This window comes from Centropristis striata, chromosome 13, assembly GCF_030273125.1.
Source record: "Centropristis striata isolate RG_2023a ecotype Rhode Island chromosome 13, C.striata_1.0, whole genome shotgun sequence".
Classification (NCBI taxonomy): domain Eukaryota; kingdom Metazoa; phylum Chordata; class Actinopteri; order Perciformes; family Serranidae; genus Centropristis; species Centropristis striata.
The window spans coordinates 917,559-935,646 of NC_081529.1; the positions used below are offsets into that span (position 1 = coordinate 917,559).

Here is an 18,088-nt window from a genome sequence, read left to right on the forward strand (position 1 = left end):
TAGAAAACCACGGAAAATGTCTGGATATCAGCTCTTAAATTAAACTCTTATGATCTATTTTTATTGTTATCAATATATTTGTCCAAACAAATGAACCTTTAGTTGTACCAGGCATTAAAATGAACAAGAAATTGAAGAAAACAATGGTCTAATTCCTTAGGAGTCAAATAAAGTGCATTTAAGCAACTTCTCTAACAGAAGTTCATAAGTCAGGTTTCATTTAAGTCACTTGCTTAATTGATAATACTTTATCATAGTTCAGTGATTCATGCAAAAAAAAAAATCATAACTTCTATGGGACCATTGGCATAATAATGATGTTAGCACTCTTTCCTCACAGCGAGAGGGTCGCCGGTTCACCTCCGGCTCTTCTGCAGTTACCTTTTCATTTTGCTATTGCAATATTCCTCAACATCAGCTGTACTTTATATTTAGTGCTAATCCGTTTGTTAGCATAGTTGCATTGCATTATTGGCTTCCTTTAATTCAATTCAATTCAATTCAATTGGTTTTATTGGCATGACGTAACAATGTATATATTGCCAAAGCAAGCATCAGAAAAAAAGATAACAGTAAGGAAAGCAATATTTACAATAAATTATTATAATTCTATTATTCATTTTAAAAGAAAAGAAAAACTAATAACAAAAGAAAGCAATATTTACAATCATTGAACAATATTTACAATCAATATATAATTCATACAATCTAACTGTCCCTGCAAAAAAAGAAGAAAAAATAAAATAGAAAATAAATAAAAACAAAATAACCAACAGCTGTGTGTCAATCGAAGAGCGGCAGTTTTTCCTCATCTGAACATTTTAAAAAACCTTTTTTGACAGATTCAAATATTTGGAAATATGTTTCTCTAATTAGTTCATATTTTTTTAGCTGATAATTAACACAGGCTGTATTGAAAGCAGCACCAAAGATGAAGAAAAAAATGGAAAACGACATTCAAAGAGTGTTGGTAGTTAAGGAAGAAAGAAAAGAACATGCACTGCTTCTGGCTTTTTATACAAACAAATTTATCTTGCAAAATTCTTGCTATTCATTTTTCTAAGTCTGATCTAAATTAGGGCTACATGGTGGTAGCATGCTGCAGCTCTGGGTGGAGTTTACATGTTCTCCCTGTGTCAGTGTGGGTTCTCCGGCTTCCTCCCACAGTCCAAAAACATGCACTTAGGTTTAATTGGTGACTCTAAATTGCCCGTAGGAGTGAATGAGAGCATGGTTCTCTGTCTGTGTCGGTCCTGTGATAGTCTGGAGACCTCGCCTCTCACCCAGTCCAGCAGTGAAGGATAATGAATGAATAAACATGTTAAATATAAAATAGTCTTTATTTCATAAAACATATAGAGAGCACAAACAACTAAAAATCTAATTTCATGATTAAGACATTCATAATGGCTCCGTCTGCTTCTCACAGGACAATGGACAGGAAGTCACAAACCTGGAGGAAAGGAGAGAAAACAACAAGAAAAACAATAAATGTGTGATTTTAAAGAATCCACACAACTGTAACTGTGTCCAACAGGGACTGTTTATTAAGGGAACTGGGTCAGTCAAGTAGGAGACAACATACTAAGAACAATAGAGTACGTCATTACAACCAAATGAACTAAATACCTGAATAAAAACCCTCTTTCCTTGACTTGGCAGTGACGTGTCCTACCTTACAGCTGATCATCAGGTGAGCAGAGCTGTCCATGTTGGACGCTACAGAGAAAACCGGGTTGTGTAGACATTCCTCCATGTGCTCCGACACTCTGGACTCTAGCAGCTGCTGCAGGACATCAGGAGTAATGTTCTGGTTCTAAAAACAACAAAAAAAATGTTGCATAAATTTAGCAAAGCCATTACTGACTCAATGCCCATATTGGTCTTTTTGCAATCATATCAGTATCAGTGGTGGAAAGTAATTAAATACATTTACTCAAGTTGTAATATGAGTATTACTCTGGACTCTGAAACAAACTCATTTTTAAATTACAATTTCTCTCTGTACTGTTTCAGTGTTGTTTATTATCACTGCCATTGTTGTCTTTATTGTTCTAATTTGTAATTGTTTCATTGTTGTTTATTATTACTGCCATTGCTGTTTTATTATTATTGTTTTGTTTTTAATTGTTTATTGTAAGGTGACCTTGAGAGTCCTGAAAGGCGCCTATAAATAAAATGCATTATTATTATCATTTCCATTTTATGTAACTTTATTTTATTTTTCTTAAAGCAGCAGTGCTATTTTAAGGCAGAGGTAGCTCATATCTGACACAATGTTGGTTACCGTTTTGTCTTGATTTTACAAAAAAATAAAAAGTTTGTGATCCGCAATACATTCTTAATCACAAACTAATTTTACTTGTAATCAAACAAATATTACAGTGTCAGTATTTTAAGATCTGATATCCATATTGGTTATTTTGTGTCTTTTTTTTTTTTATCATTTTGTGTCTTTTTTTTGGTATTTTTTTTCTTTTTTGGGTCATTTTGTGTCTTTTTTTAGTCATTTTGTGTCTTTTCTGGTCTTTTTTTTTTTATCATATTGTGGTCAATTTGTGTGTTTTTTGGTCATTTTGTTTCCTTTTTTTGGTGATCTGAACTGTGCGTGTGAGATTGTGTTCAGTGAGTGGGGGTCGCGGACAACATGCATGTTAAATTGGGGGTCGCGAGAACTACTGGTGTAACAAACAGACCTTAGTGTTAATGTAGAGTCCACAGAGGCAGGAGATGAAATGGCTGTTGATGTTCAAGTTATTCCTGCAAGACAAAAGCAGCATGTTACCGCTGAGTCAGCAGAATACCAGCCAACTCCTGCAGTTAGAAAGCAGAGACAGATTTGTGTCACATTTTTCATGCATCTGATATGAAAATAGGAAATGCAACTTGAACATCTTATTTCCCAGCAGTCATTTTGGGGACTCACGTATGACATAAAGGGCAGATAATATTCATCTGGTCCATGTCTTCCACCACAGATGAGATGTACTGCTGCTCAAACTGCAGGTTCCTCTCATACTCTGCAATAATAGACATTTCTAGAGGCACAAAGAAAAGAACACAGCGCTTTAGTAGATGATCACAATCAACAGGTGCCTTGTTTCCAGAGGATCTGCAGATACTGTTCACTAGAAATTCATTTTTAAATGTGTTTTACTGTAGAGGTGGGGAAAAATCAATACAGGAGAGTATTGCGATATTTTGCGTGCCGATGTTGTGCCGATTTATGGCCGCCAAGTGTTTTTTTTATTACTTTATTGCAGGTTATGAAATTACAAATATTAACAGCTTCATCACATATTCAATTCATCCTGCCACATTGATGCATTTTTTACAAGAGGCAATGCCAAAAGAATAAATAAATAAATAAGTAAATAAGATATTCATTTTTAATTGTTTGCTTATTCAATGAATTGTTTCATTAAGGAAAAGAAAGAGAAGAAGAAAAAGAAAAAAAAAAAAAAAAAAAAAAAAAAAAAAAAAAAAACCAGCAAAAAAGTGTTGATATTTAGTATTCTCACTTTTAGGAATATACTGGAGATTCTGGTATCATATGAAACTAGAAGATCTGAGGAATATAAAGGCACCATGTGCGTCACCATATCATGTTGGGAAGTTGTCGAAATAACGCAAAATTTAACGCAAAAGTCTATTTTTGTGTTTCATTCTAAAAAAAAAAAATCAGAGCAGTGAAGTCGAGTTAAGGAAAGTTTGATAAAACTCTGCAGTTGTTGTCGTCCAACATGTTTGATATCAGTTCAGTTTGACTGAATACTTTGTTGGTCAGTCTGTGGGTTTGACTCTCATTGTGGAGAAATTAAAAGACTGAAGTGAGATGAACAGACTGAGAATTGTGGACACAAAATGCAGCGAACAGTTAAAACGCTAAAACTCACCAGAATGCAAAAGTGCTTAAAATCGCATTAACTTCGTATCGTGACTCAAGTATCGGGATAAAATCATATTGTGGAGCCGATATGATGATTCACACCTCTAATTAGGGCCTCGGGGCGACGTAAGTCGCGAAAAACTGCCCAAAATGTTGCATTGAAGTGAATGGGACGGCCGACAAAAAATGAGCGAAAAAGAACAATAATTGGAGATTTTTAAACGTCTACTTCTCCGGCATAATTTCACCTAGAGACTCCATTTAAACTTTAAACAGTAGACACAAGTCTTGTGTATCGGTGTATTAATCCACGTTTCGATAGGTCATATAGTTTTTTATCAATCCCTGTTCAATGACCATGATCATTTTTGGAGAAATTCTGAGATTATAATGGGTGTGTATTGCATAAATAAACCCACATTTTCTAGCATTTTGATTATTATCTTATTACCATGAGACATGAGCTCCTGTTGGATTTCTTCCAGTACTGCCAGTTCATCGTACTCCTTCATCACACCAAACATCTGCACAGAAAAAGAAAATAGAAAAAACTCTAACAAATAGTTGGCGACAATTCAGCTCCAATAGGTTAGTGCAGTCAGTCATTAATCAGTGTAGTTTTTTTTACTAAACATTTTCATGTGAAGAAAGACTTTTGAAATTTTATTTTTCTTAAAGCAGCAGTGCAATTTTAAAGGCAGAGGCAGCTCATATCTGACACAATGTTGGTTACTGTTGTGTCTTGATTTTACAAAAAAATAAAAGTTTGTGATCCACAATACATTCTTAATCACAAACTAATTTTACTTGCAATCAAACAAATATTACAGTGTCACTATTTTAGCTTTCAGATCTTTTTTTAATGCCGAATGGAAATGTTTGCTGCAAAACATAATATTTAAATGCACAATAACGACAGAAAGTAACTAAGTACATTTACTCAAGTACTATACTTAAGTACAATTTTGAGGTACTTGTACTTTACTTGAGTTTTCCATTTTATGTAACTTTATACTTCTACTTGACTACATTTTAAGGCTAATATTGTACTTTTTACTCCACTACATTTATCTGCCAGCTTTAGGTACTTTTTCCGGTCAAGATTCAACAATATCTCATTGTACACAAAAGGAACCCAGAATGTTACATTGTATAATAGTTTAATTGTGCAATAAAAGCTAAATATGAAGATCATTCTCACTGTACTGCACTTTCAAAATAAAAAAAAGTGATTGTGCAAAAAAAAGAGAAATGTCATTGTCGTACAAAAATAACTGTTGGTAAGTCTCATTGGTTCAATCAATGTAGTTCTTCCAAATATGAAACTTAAAATAAAATTAAGGTTTTGAATGCTTAAATATCATTTTTGACGATTTTTAATGTGCCCCTCTGATTAAACCCTAATGAGGTCAGATGTAAACAGAGATGCAGAGGTGCAAATAAAACAGTAAAGTGACCTGGTGGAACATATATATGTATACACACACACACACATATATATATATATATATATACATATATAGCATGTTAAATAGGTTAAATAAATTGTTGCATGTAAAGGTATGAACATCAATTAATAAATATATATAAGTGGTATATAATATAGGCCTATATAATGATATATAATGAGGTCGGATGTAAAAAGAGATTGCAAACAAACCAGAGTAAAGTGACCTGGTGGAACAATAAACAGCTGTATTATATGGTGCTAACAGCTGTTAAACAGCTGGAATTGAAGCATAATAATTCCCACTAGTGGGAACATTTCCTGTTAATGCCCCTCCTTAGCCCCCACAGTAGAACTGGTCTAGAACCGCCACTGCAAAGAGGAAAATAGAGAAAAAGGGCTGAGATCCAGAGAGACCGACCTCTGCCCGGCCCTGGGGCCCCCACAGAGAGGGCAGCCTCCGGCCCTCTGACTGCAGGGCGCTCCACTCCTCCTCCATCACCTCCTGGACCATGATGGAGGCCCCGGAGCCGCTCCGCTGCTGGCTCTCCCCCATCTGCCGGTACCGGTCCAGCAGCCTGGACCGGCTGTTCTTCAGTCTGTCCACACATCGCTAGAAAAAAAAATAAAACAATAAAAACAGGAGCGTCAGGTGCAAATAAAAAGATTGTCATTTTGTGCTCACTTCAGGCTAAACACTGTAGAGCAACTTCCTGGAAGAGCACTGAACCTCCCACAGTTAAACATTGGTTTAACACAGTAGTTCTCAACCTTTTTGAGTCGCGACCCCCAATTTAACATGCATGTTGTCCATGACCCCCGCTCACTGAACACAATCTCACACGCACAGTTCAGATCACCCAAAAAAGAAACAAAATGACCAAAAAAGACAAAAAATGACCACAAAATGATAAAAAAAAGACACAAAATGACCTAAAAAGACACAAAATGACCAAAAAAAGAAACAAAATGACCAAATAAGACAAAAATTTACCACAAAATGATCAAAAAAGACACAAAATGACCTAAAAAGACACAAAATGACCAAAAAGAAGACACAAAATGACCAAAAAAAGAAACAAAATGACCAAAAAAAGAAACAAAATGACCAAAATAGACGCAAATTGGCGACAAAATGATCAAAAAAGACACAAAATGACCAAAATAGACGCATATTGACTACAAAATGATCAAAAAAGACACAAAATGACCAAAAAATACACACAATGACCAAAAAAAGAAACAAAATGACCAAAAAAAGACATTAAGTGACCAAAAAGAATAAAACACATGAACACACACTGACTTCCAAAATGATTTGGCGACCCCCAGAAATCATCTCGCGACCCCAATTGGGGTCCCGACCCCAAGGTTGAGAACAGCTGGTTTAACAGTCTTTCATGTTCTAGCCATGGAGAAGTGAACCAATGCCACCAAGGGGAAATACAGAGCTTTTTTAAGTTATGGGGACAATTTATTGAATATCTTGAAAGTCACCGATCAAGATGTTGAACACTTGAAAAGGACAATGAAGTGTGTCAAGAAAATGTAATATTCAACACAGCAGCTACATAGGAAATACAGGGTTGTAATTATTATTATTATTATTATTATTTTTTATCTATTGGTTTTTTGTTTTACTTTGTTTTGTTCCTTGTTTTAGTGCTAATTTGTCTTGTCTGTTTTGTTTTGTTTTTATCTCAGAATGTGGGCATGTAAACCCTCATTAATGTATCTGTCATGTTAACTCTAAAAACCCAATTAATATAATAAAAAAATAAATAAATAATAAAAACACACCAGCACAGAGTTGAACTAGCTATCTGAACTAGCTAGCTAGCATGTGTAGCCGCCGCTAGTTTAGCTAGCTAGCTAGCTAGCTAAGTTAGCTAGCTAGCTAGCTAAGTGACGGTATTTCTCACCTTCCGGTACGTTTCTTTCCATGGCGGAGTGGTTCCTTTATAAAGTGATTGGTGTCTGTGCAGAGCATCCATCTGTTCCGCTGATAAAGAGTTTAAAGTTTAAATAAATACAAAGGTTTGTTCCAAACAAACGGGATTCACTACGGGAAGACTTCATAACCAAAACATTTCAGCTTTTAACCCCGTGACCCGGAAGTTGTTGCGCGCTGCCTACAATTGCATTGTGGGTGATGTAGTTTAATGACGTCAAAGACTGGTTGAGCTGCCAGCAGCCACAAAAATAGGAATTAGATAGATAGAAGACATTTTGTGTCTTTTTAGGTCATTTTGTGTCTTTTTTGGTCATTTTGTTTCTTTATTTGGGTCATTTTGTGTCTTTTTGGTCATTTTGTGTCTTTTTTGGTCAATTTGTGTCTTTTTTTGATCATTTTGTGTCTTTTTTGGTCATTTTGTTTCTTTTTTTTAGACATTTTGTGTCTTTTTTTAGTCATTTTGTGTCTTTTTTTGGTAACTTTGTTTCTTTTTGGGTCATTTTGTGTCTTTTTTGGTCAATTTGTGTCTTTTTTTTATCATTTTGTGGTCAATTTGTGTCTTTTTTGGTAATTTTGTTTCTTTTTTGGTAATTTTGTTTCTTTTTGGGTCATTTTGTGTCTTTTTTGGTCAATTTGTGTCTTTTTTAGTCATTTTGTGCCTTTTTTGGTAATTTTGTGCCTTTTTTGGTAATTTTGCTTCTTTTTGGGTCATTTTGTGTCTTTTTTGGTCAATTTGTGTCTTTTTTGGTCATTTTGTTTCTTTTTTGGGTGATCTGAACTGTGCGTGTGAGATTGTGTTCAGTGAGTGGGGGTCACAGACAACATGCATGTTAAATTGGGGGTCGCGACTCAAAAAGGTTGAGAACTACTGGCTTAGCGTATTATATATATACACACAACACTGGATTTTGGTGTATGAAAGCGTATAGTCGTGTTTATTTATAAGTTATATAAGTTATGTAAGTTTTATTTGTTTGTTAGTTGTCACAGCAGCTCAAGATACAGACACATAGATATATAAGACAGAATAAAGAATATATATATATAAGACATATATACATACATTCAATACACATTATATACATATTATTAATATATATTTTTATGTTTGTTTGTTTTCTGAGAGTACTTTGCATTCACAGACATTGCACATTGGAGAAAATGTATTTTAGCATGTTAAATATGTTAAATAAGTTGTTGCATGTAGTCCTATGAACATCAATGAATGAATATATTTAAATATATGCAGAGATATACACAGTATAGTATAACTGGTATATGACATATTTATATTAGAGGAAAAAAAAACAGAAGGCCTATTTAAAGCCAGTAAAATGGGGTTGCTAGAACATATTTATTGCAACTTTGGCTTAATTTTATGCTTGATGTTCATTTTTCGGCATTTAACGACCTAATTATAAAGCACAGTACTGAACTCCACAGTTTAGTGTTTGTAGGGTGTTTCATGTAGTTGTATGAACATCAAGGAGTAAATATATTTCAATATATAAGTGGTATATAACACACAGAGGGCCTAATATAGGCCTCATGAGGTCAGATGTAAAGAGAGTTGCAGAGGTGCAAATAAACCAGTAAAGTGACCTGGTGGAACAATAACAGGTGTCATTTTAAATCCTTTTTATAATTAGACTGTTACGCTTTTGACCTGTAGCACTTTGAGATTTACTTTAATATGAAATGCATAATAAATAAAACGTATTATTATAACTATTATTATAATTTGCTGTTTTATGTGGTGCTGCATAATAATTTGTATTACTATTAAATTTCTTGCAAATATTCATTAATCAATCATGTGTTCCTATGAGAGGAGTATTCATTATATATAAATAATACATTAGGCTAAATAAGGTAGAAAGTTTATTTTGCAACTTAGTTAGAAATAGTCTAAAAGAAGATTTACTGTATGCGTGTGTTGGAGGTGCTCTCCATGGTGCTGAAGGAGCAAAGGCTATATATATATATATATATATATATATATATATATATATATATATATTTCATGTTAAATAGGTTAAATAAATTGTTGCATGTAGAGGTATATGAACATCAATGAATAAATATATTGAAATAGATAAGTGATATATAACATAGGCCTATATAATGATATACTTTATAATGAGGTCGGAGGTAAAAAGAGATTGCAAACAAAGCAGAGTAAAGTGACCTGGTGGAACAATAAACAGCTGTATTATGGTATTATGTGGTGCTAACAGCTGTTAAACAGCTGGAATTGAAGCATAATAATTCCCATTACTGGTACATTTCCTGTAAATGCTCAATAATCAATAATCTGTTGCTATTCTCTCATAAAGCAGATCATGTCTCACCCTCATGAGCTCATTGGTCTGCAGGGTGGATTCAGCTCCAGAGTTAGCGGTGATTCATAAAAACCCCCGTGTTGCATCTTCCTCCTCCTCCTCCTCCTCCTCCTCCTCCTCCTCCTCATCAGCAGCAGCAGCAGCAGCTTCTTCACATCTGTCCGGCTGCTTCAGCACCTCGGACAGCTCCCCTCTGATTGGCTGCAGCCACGCGGCGGCCAATGGCTGCAGCGGCGCGGCAGCGGCAGCGACGCGCGGCAGCAGCGGCAGCATCCCTGCAGCAGCCAATCAGAAGGCGCCATTCCTCTCCAGCATCCAACCCGAATAACTGCAGATGCCCGCATCCAAGCAGCGGGTCTCCCTCTCCCTCTGACAGCTCCACACAGCTCAGGCTGCAAGCTGCGGGCTATTTTTGGATTTCATAGTGGCCATTTTTTTTTCCATCGCTCGGTATTCTCTATCCGCCGCCTTTGTGTTGGTTCATTCTAACAGCGGTATGAGCTGTTTTTATTCCCGTCTGAAGGTTTCAGGTTTGTCCGAGCTGCGAGCCTCGTAGCGGGACATTAAGAGCCGAGAGAGAGCGGAGACATTTCTGTCCTCAATGGAAGACATCTTCCTCTTCCTCTTCCTCTCCCTACTCGCTGCCAGCCGAGGAGTGAAGCACATTTCGCATTTGCTCCGCATCTGTATTCACACCGAGGAGCGAGGGAGTGTTTATAAATGAAGGTTTGAGGAAGAAGAGGAGAAGGCAGCTGGAGAGCAACCTGTCTGTGGCCTGGAGCACTGGGAGCACTGGGAGCACTGGGAACACTGGGAACACTGGGCTGATCTGTCGGCCAGCTCGTGTCTGGAGGTGTGGAAACCGAGCAGATTTTCACATTTTGACCGCATTTGCCGAGCAGCAAGGGGGTCAAGGTGTGATCCATGGATCTCTCAAGAAGACTGGATTAACTAGAAGGTAGGAACAGATCAACATTTACACACAAACACCATTTTCATTAAATATTAAACAAGCAAAACAAGAAGCGCCCCCAGATCCCCCCAGAACCAAACAATATAGACTGAATTAGACATGTGGCCGCTCAGTTCTCTTCATATTCAGATTGTTTATGGTGTTTATGACAGCAGCATGATGTTTTTCATGTTGTATTTTCATGTTTTTCATATCAGCTGGTGGTTCTCTAGCTGCCTTATGTTGAGCTGTTTTCAAGGCTTCCATTTTGAAGCTAAGATGGAGGCTTGCGCACATTTCTTGCTCATGCCTCTGTGGCCTTATCTGCTTCTTATATAATCCTGATGAAGAGTGGAGCTGCAGGCCCGATCATATATATGATGCATATGATGCTTTCTGCAGAGATATCAGCAGAAATGTTAAACCACACAGACACTGAGACAGAGACACAGAATGGGAATTAAATGTATAGTTGCTTCTGCTGACAGACTGTTTATCTGTTGAGCATTTATCACATCATATCAGCAGTAATGTATCAAATCAGTGGTGGAAAGTAACTAAGTACATTTACTCAGGTACTGTACTTAAGTATAATTTTAGAGTACTTGTGCTTTACTTCAGTATTTCCATTTAGTTATTTAGTGCTTTAGTTACTTTACAGGTTGAGATTTAACTGAAAACACATGAAACATTTAAAGTGATGAGACATTTTGGTAACGCTTTATATTAAGGTCCTTGTAATAACCATTAATTAACCAGTAATAAGGCCCTTGTAAGTCCTTACAAGATGCTTATTAACATTATTGTGTGTTTATAAGCTTATATAAGTGTTAATAATGGCATTACAAACACCCATGACCCACCCATTATGTCTTTGCCATGCCTTTATTAATCTTATTTTGTTTGCTTATTGATATTAAAATATACTTTATTGCTCATCTATTATAAGTTAACTATGCTTTTTGCAACTACCGGATCTAAAGCGAGAACAATGCCTTATTACTTGTTCATTAATGGTTATTAAGGACCTTTATATAAAGCGTTACCTACATTTATTTAAAACTTAAACTTCATAACAGTATATTGAGAAGTTTAAATGAGAAAATTCAAACAATGCATACATAAATGCATCAATAATAATAATGCAATAATATATTTAGAATATATAAAACAATCTGAGTGGGTCCATTCTGCATAACGAGTACTTTTACTTTTGATACTTTAAGTACATTTTGATGCTGATACTTTTGTACTTTTACTTCAGTAAGTTTTTAATGCAGGACTTTTACTTGTAGTGGAGTAATTTCACAGTGTGGTATTAGTACTTTTACTGCAGTAAAGATCTGAATACTTTTTTCCACCATTGCATATAATGATGCTATAGAATTTATAATAAATTCTTAATTTGAGTTGAGAGAAAAAACAAATAAAACATTTAACACATGCTGTTCTATTATTAAACGTTTGATCATAGTTCGGGGAGGCTCACAGCTGTTTTATGCTCTTTTAAAGGTCACAAAAACAATTTCACATCAAATTGTTTGTATTCTTGACCTCCAATCATATCTAGTGTTTAAACATTTACCTTTTTTAGTGAGGGTAGCATTCAAGTTATGGATGGAGAAAAAAAGTGGTCTGTGGACTAAACAATATAATATAAAACTGTGTTAGATATTATAAGTGTGCTGGTTTTAAATAAGCATCCTGTTGTTGTTTCTCAGAAACAGCTTAATGTTTAATTATCCAAAAGTGTCAGAAACCCAAAAACCCCCATAAACATTGTTTATATTTCATTATCAACTCCATTACTAAACATTTATATCAATATTTAGTGCAATGGTGTTCTTTACCTCTCACAGATCACGGTTTAATGAGGATAATTATTGTTTTTCACTCAAAAAAAAAAGAAGTTAAATGTTAAAACTTTTTTTAATGCACATTGGAAAGACCTACATATAAAATACAACACACTGTAAAACTTTTTACTGTAAAATTACAGTAAATTACTGGCAGCAGTTTCGCCAGTAAGTTACTGTAAAATTTACAGTACCTCTACTATTATAGAAATACAGGACGTTTAAATGCAATGTTTAAATGTTTAACTCTAAATAATGTTAAAACAAATCCATTTAAACTCTATATTAGGATTACTGGAAAAACAACACATTATGATTATTTCAGCCCAGACAAAAAAGAAATAAAATAAAACTTTTCTTCTTTTAGAAAATAATGACTTTATTTTCCCAACATGCTCAGCTGAAAACAGTAAATTCCTGTAAAAATATCATTTTGACTGTTGGAATGCCTGAGCAATCATGAAAACTCCCACAATGCATTGTTTTCACAGCAATATACTGTACAATCATAATACAGCAAGTTACTGTTAGAATTTGACTGTAAATTTACAGCAAAGTCTTACAGTGTAGTTTTACATCACATTGATTTTTTTAAAATTTAATTTAACTTTTTAACATTTTTTCTTTTATAACAAAACAAGAGTCATGACACCTGCAATCTGGCACTACAGATGAGCATTTTCATTGTATTTATTTATTTGTTTCTGGATTTTTTAAAACTTTGAAATAGGTGAATTTGACCCTCATTATAACAGGAGAGTTAATAGACATATGAATCTACACTTTGATGTCAGGTTTGAGAGTCTGAGGCAGGTTGACACACTGATTTTGGGGTTAGGATGTTGTCTAACATGTTAATAAAACATATAATAATAATATAATTTCATAATCAGTGTTTGTATTGTAATTAATTTTATTTTGGACGATCAAAGGCAAAAGTAATTTGACGTCCCTACTGATAAATTGCTTTAAAATGTTGGTTTTCATGTTTTCTGGTTTTTGTTAAAATTAAATGTTCCAATTGTTTTATTTTTGGGTTGCTACATTTTTATTTTATTTTTATATAGCATTTTAACATTTTGCCAACCTACCCTGTGATAGGGCTGGCAACATAAATTTTATAATTAACCATCAAATAAACACATTTATTTATTTATAATGAGCTCATGAAACTTTTATTTGCTGTTGGTTAGAATATTCCAACACAAATAATGCAGGGAGGGAAAACAACCAACCCCAGTCTCAAAAATCATCTGTTTATTTCTGAAGAGTCAGCTTTTTTCAAAACCAACATGGCTCAGTTCAAAATTTTGTTTCAAAACAAAACTCGACATCAGATGATTTTCTACCACTAAAACTGGAGTGTTGAATCAACTCCCACAGAGTCAATTTTAACACTTTTTGAGGGTTTATATAGCTCCACACTCTACAGAGTTAAATTAACGTTTTCAAAATAGTTAATTATTTAACACTGTGCCAAGAGTTACTTTTTAACTCACTAAACTGGGTTAAATTAACACTGAGCGATTTACATCACTATAGTGATGCTTGTTCGTAGTATTTTTGCAAAATTAAATGAAATTATCTTTAAAATCTTTAAAGGTTATCGTCTGACTCACTGTCTTAACTCAAGGTCCATCCACCCATCCATCTATCCATCTATCCATCTATCCATCCATCCATCTATCTATCTATAAATCTGTTGCTCTAATACCTTATGCATTTGGAGATTTTTAGGCCAGAAGAGAAGTTTTAAAACACTTTTTTTCTTTTAATATTAACCAACTATTGATTGTAAACTCCCCCAATAATTGATAAAGGAAAATTCCTTGAAAAAATAGTTTTCTCCACTGCTGATAATCTCCTACTGGGTAAATCTCTCAGTAGATCTGGGTGTTGGTATGTGGGCAAGTATTGTTGATGCAGATGCAGGTTTTTATGATTTACAAACACATAAACAAGAAAGCAAGTTGTTGACCTGAAGTAATGTATCTTTTCCTCATTAGATGGAGTTTGTAGAGTTGTCATGGTAACCAGGGCACAGTGTAGCTATCTATGTCTCCATCCAACTTGACTCAACAGTTCGGTCATTAATTATGACGTTTTTTACTCCATGTAATGTAACTAATGGAAGATAACGGCTCTTCTTCCTGTTCTTGCTCACAGGTTTGACTTCCTCCAGCAGTGAGACACTTTGGCCCTCTCAGAGCTCTTTGTTTCGACCAATCAGAGAGCTTCTCCTCCCCGCTCTGCCCTTCCTCCGACCCTCTGCTGCGTCTCCCTGAGCCGACATCATGGGGACGGTCCTGTCTCTGTCCCCCAGCTACCGTAAGGCGGTGCTGTTTGAGGACGGCCCGGCCACCGTGGGCCACTACACCGCCGTCCAGAACAGCAAGAACGCCAAGGACGCTGCCGCGGCGGCTGGGAAATCCCTCAAACGCCCCTCTATTATCAGCGTGTTGCCATGGAAACGCATCGTGGCCGTATCAGCCAAGAGGAAGGGCTCCAAGAAGCTGCAGGCGGACGGCGGAGACGGCGGGAAAGGCAGCTCTCCGGACGGCCACGCCACCGCCGCCACCGCCACCTCGGCCTCCAACAGCCTGAAGCTGAAGAAGTCTCAGTCCTGTGCTAACCTGTCCTCGTTCTCCAGCCAGGACCCCTCGGCCGCCGCCACCACTACCTCCTCACACCTGCCCGTCTCCAAGACCCTGGCTAACGTAGCTACTGTCGCTGCCAAAAAGAATTCCCTCACAGGCTCCGGGATCCAGCCAGCCACCGCAACCGGCACGCCAAAACGTGTCATCGTCCAGGTAATCCTGACCACAACTGGTTATTTTAGTCTAGACGGATTTCAGAATAAAGGCCTTCTATAAGAAGTGAGGAGCATTTATGGGTACAAGTCAGGAACCGGCCTACCTTACAGATCTCAAGGGTGCTGAGTCCAAAAAAAAAATGGTTCCCAAACGAAATTTTGAGTTTTTGACCTTCTAATTTGTATCAAATGGCCACCAAATTGCCCATCTTGCACAGTGATTGGACCATTTCCTCTTAGTTTTATTGTAAGTAGGCAATCAAGATGAGGAAATTAAGTTTCTAGATCTATAGTCTAGAGTCAGAGCAAGGATATAGTGGAGGCTCAGTGCCTTTTTTATGTATGTTTATATATATATATGCAAAATACCAACTGGAACATTTAAAAGTGATATTGATTGAATATTTATGTCGGCCTTAAAAAAACACACAAATAATGCTTAATTTCACCTTAAAAGTTGGTATTTTGCATATATATATATACATAAAAAAGCCACTGAGCCTCCACTATATCCTTGCTCTGACTCTAGACTATAGATCCAGAAACTTAATTTCCTCATCTTTGATTGCCTACTTACAAAAAAACTAAGAGGAAATGGTCCAACAACTGAGCAAGATGGGCAATTTGGCCGCCATTTTGATATGCAAATGAGAAGGTCAAAAACTCAAAATTTCGCTTGGGAACCATTTTTTTGGATTCAGCACCCTTGAAATAAGTAAAGTAGGCCGGTTCCTGACTTGTACCCATAAATGCTCCTCACTTTCACTTTATGGACAATTCCGTCTAGACTATTTGCCTTGTCGCTCAGTGAGTATTTTGAAAGAATCTTTAGACTCATTGTTGCCCCATTTGATTTGAGATGATGAATCTTTATTGTCCCTGAGGGGCAATTTGTTCTGCATTCAGTAGTTAAAAACGTCACACAACAAACAAATAATCATAATAAATACAAAACACAGAACATAAAAACATTAAAGCATAAAAGCATAAAAGCATAAGGGAGACATCATGGAATATAATCATTTACATTGCTTAAGAAAGACAAAGCTGCTACCCTAGTTTGTTTAGGAAGCCAACAACTGAGGGAACAAATGATTTTAGATATGATTTGGTTTGTTTTGGCCCTCTTCCTGTAAATATATCTCCTTCCTAGTGGCAGGAGTGGAAACTCTGCATGTAGAGGCTGTAGGAGGTTTGACAGTAAGGCCTTTGCCTTCCTAGTGGCTCTGACTTGGTAGATATTGCCAATGTGTTCTAGGTAAATGGTAAATGGACCTGCACTTATATATCGCTTTTCTAGTCGCTTTGCGACCACTCAAATCACTTTACACTACAGACTGACTCATTCACCCTTTCACACACACATTCATCCTGGTGGCAGAGGCTACCCTAAACGCTGCCACCATCATTCACATGATGAACGCAGCATCGGGAGCAATTTGGGGTTTAAAATCTTTCTCAAGGATACTTCGGCATGTAGGCTGTGACGGTCAGGGATCGAACCACCAACCCTTCGGTTAGGGGCCAACCAACTCTACCAACTGAGCCAAGGCCAATGATCTTTTGACATAACAGAACAATTCTTCCAAGCCTTTTCTTATTGATCAGACTGAGGTTACCGAACCAACAGATCATTCCAAATGTTAAAATTGACTGGATAAAAGATGAATAAAACATCTCATCAATCCTTACTTTGTTCTGTCTCCTCTCCTCCCTCCAGGCCTCCACCAGCGAGCTGATGCGTAGCCTGGGAGAGTTCCTGTGCCGTCGCTGCTACAGACTGAAGCGTCTCTCTCCAACAGATCCGGTTCTGTGGCTGCGCAGCGTGGACCGGTCCCTGCTCCTGCAGGGCTGGCAGGACCAGGGCTTCATCACCCCGGCCAACGTGGTCTTCCTCTACATGCTGTGCCGGGACGTGGTCTCCTCCGAGGTGGCGTCGGAGCGCGAGCTGCAGGCCTCGCTGCTCACCTGCCTCTACCTGTCCTACTCCTACATGGGCAACGAGATCTCCTACCCGCTGAAGCCCTTCCTGGTGGAGGCGGAGAAGGAGGCCTTCTGGGACCGCTGCCTGGAGATCATCAACCGCATGAGCGGCAAGATGCTCCAGATCAACACCGACCCGCACTTCTTCACCCAGGTGTTCGCCGACCTGAAGAACGAGAGCAAGAAAGAGGAGGAGAAGACCAAACTCCTCATAGGCCTCGACCGATAAGAGGGAGCTGGGAGGGGGGAAGGAAGGAAGGAAGGAAGGAAGGAAGGAAGGAGAGAGAGATTGATGTAGTTAATAGTTGAGGATGGAGGACTAATCTAATGCAGGGAAGCGTCTGTTGTCTGGCGTCTCTACCAGTTTATCATTTACCAGATTGGCCCAGAACAAAAAGCTTCTGGCTTTAACCCATAAGAACCCAGAGCCAGTTCTCCTTAAAGCAACTGTTCTCAACCTTGGGGTCGCAAGATGATTTCTGGGGGTCGCCAAATCATTTTGTGTCTTTTTAGTCTTTTTGGTCACTTAATGTTTTTTTTTTAACTCATTTTGTGTCTTTTTTTGTCATTTTGTGTCTTTTTTTATCATTTTGTGGTCAATTTGGGTCTTTTTTGTTCCTTTTTGATTCCTTTTTTGGGTAATTTGTGTCTTTTTTTTGTCAATTTGTGTCTTTTTTTGGTCATTTTATATCTTTTTTGGTCATTTTGTTTCTTTTTTGGGTGATCTGAACTGTGCGTGTGAGATTGTGTTCAGTGAGTGGGGGTCGCGGACAACATGGATGTTAAATTGGGGGTCGCGACTCAAAAAGGTTGAGAACTACTGCCTTAAAGGATGTGTTCTATAAGTGGACCA

At 36.9% G+C, this 18,088-nt stretch overlaps 2 protein-coding genes across 2 annotated transcripts; one reads left to right on the top strand and one right to left on the bottom strand.

Moving 5' to 3' along the window:
- Positions 1 to 1,321: 1,321 nt before the first annotated feature.
- rpain (RPA interacting protein) lies at positions 1,322 to 7,420 on the bottom strand. Its single transcript, XM_059348577.1, has 7 exons — positions 7,259 to 7,420; positions 5,758 to 5,949; positions 4,341 to 4,413; positions 2,927 to 3,038; positions 2,697 to 2,760; positions 1,676 to 1,816; positions 1,322 to 1,453 (listed from the first exon to the last, which is right to left on the bottom strand). Exons 1-7 carry the CDS (start codon positions 7,328 to 7,330, stop codon positions 1,424 to 1,426), a joined length of 684 nt encoding a protein of 227 aa, XP_059204560.1. The 5' UTR covers positions 7,331 to 7,420; the 3' UTR covers positions 1,322 to 1,423.
- A 3,020-nt stretch (positions 7,421 to 10,440) lies between these two features.
- LOC131983754 (cyclin-dependent kinase 5 activator 1-like) lies at positions 10,441 to 17,480 on the top strand. Its single transcript, XM_059348564.1, has 3 exons — positions 10,441 to 10,590; positions 14,607 to 15,250; positions 16,973 to 17,480. The coding sequence occupies exons 2-3, from the start codon at positions 14,735 to 14,737 to the stop codon at positions 17,462 to 17,464; spliced, it is 1,008 nt and encodes a 335-aa protein (XP_059204547.1). The 5' UTR covers positions 10,441 to 10,590; positions 14,607 to 14,734; the 3' UTR covers positions 17,465 to 17,480.
- Positions 17,481 to 18,088: the final 608 nt, after the last annotated feature.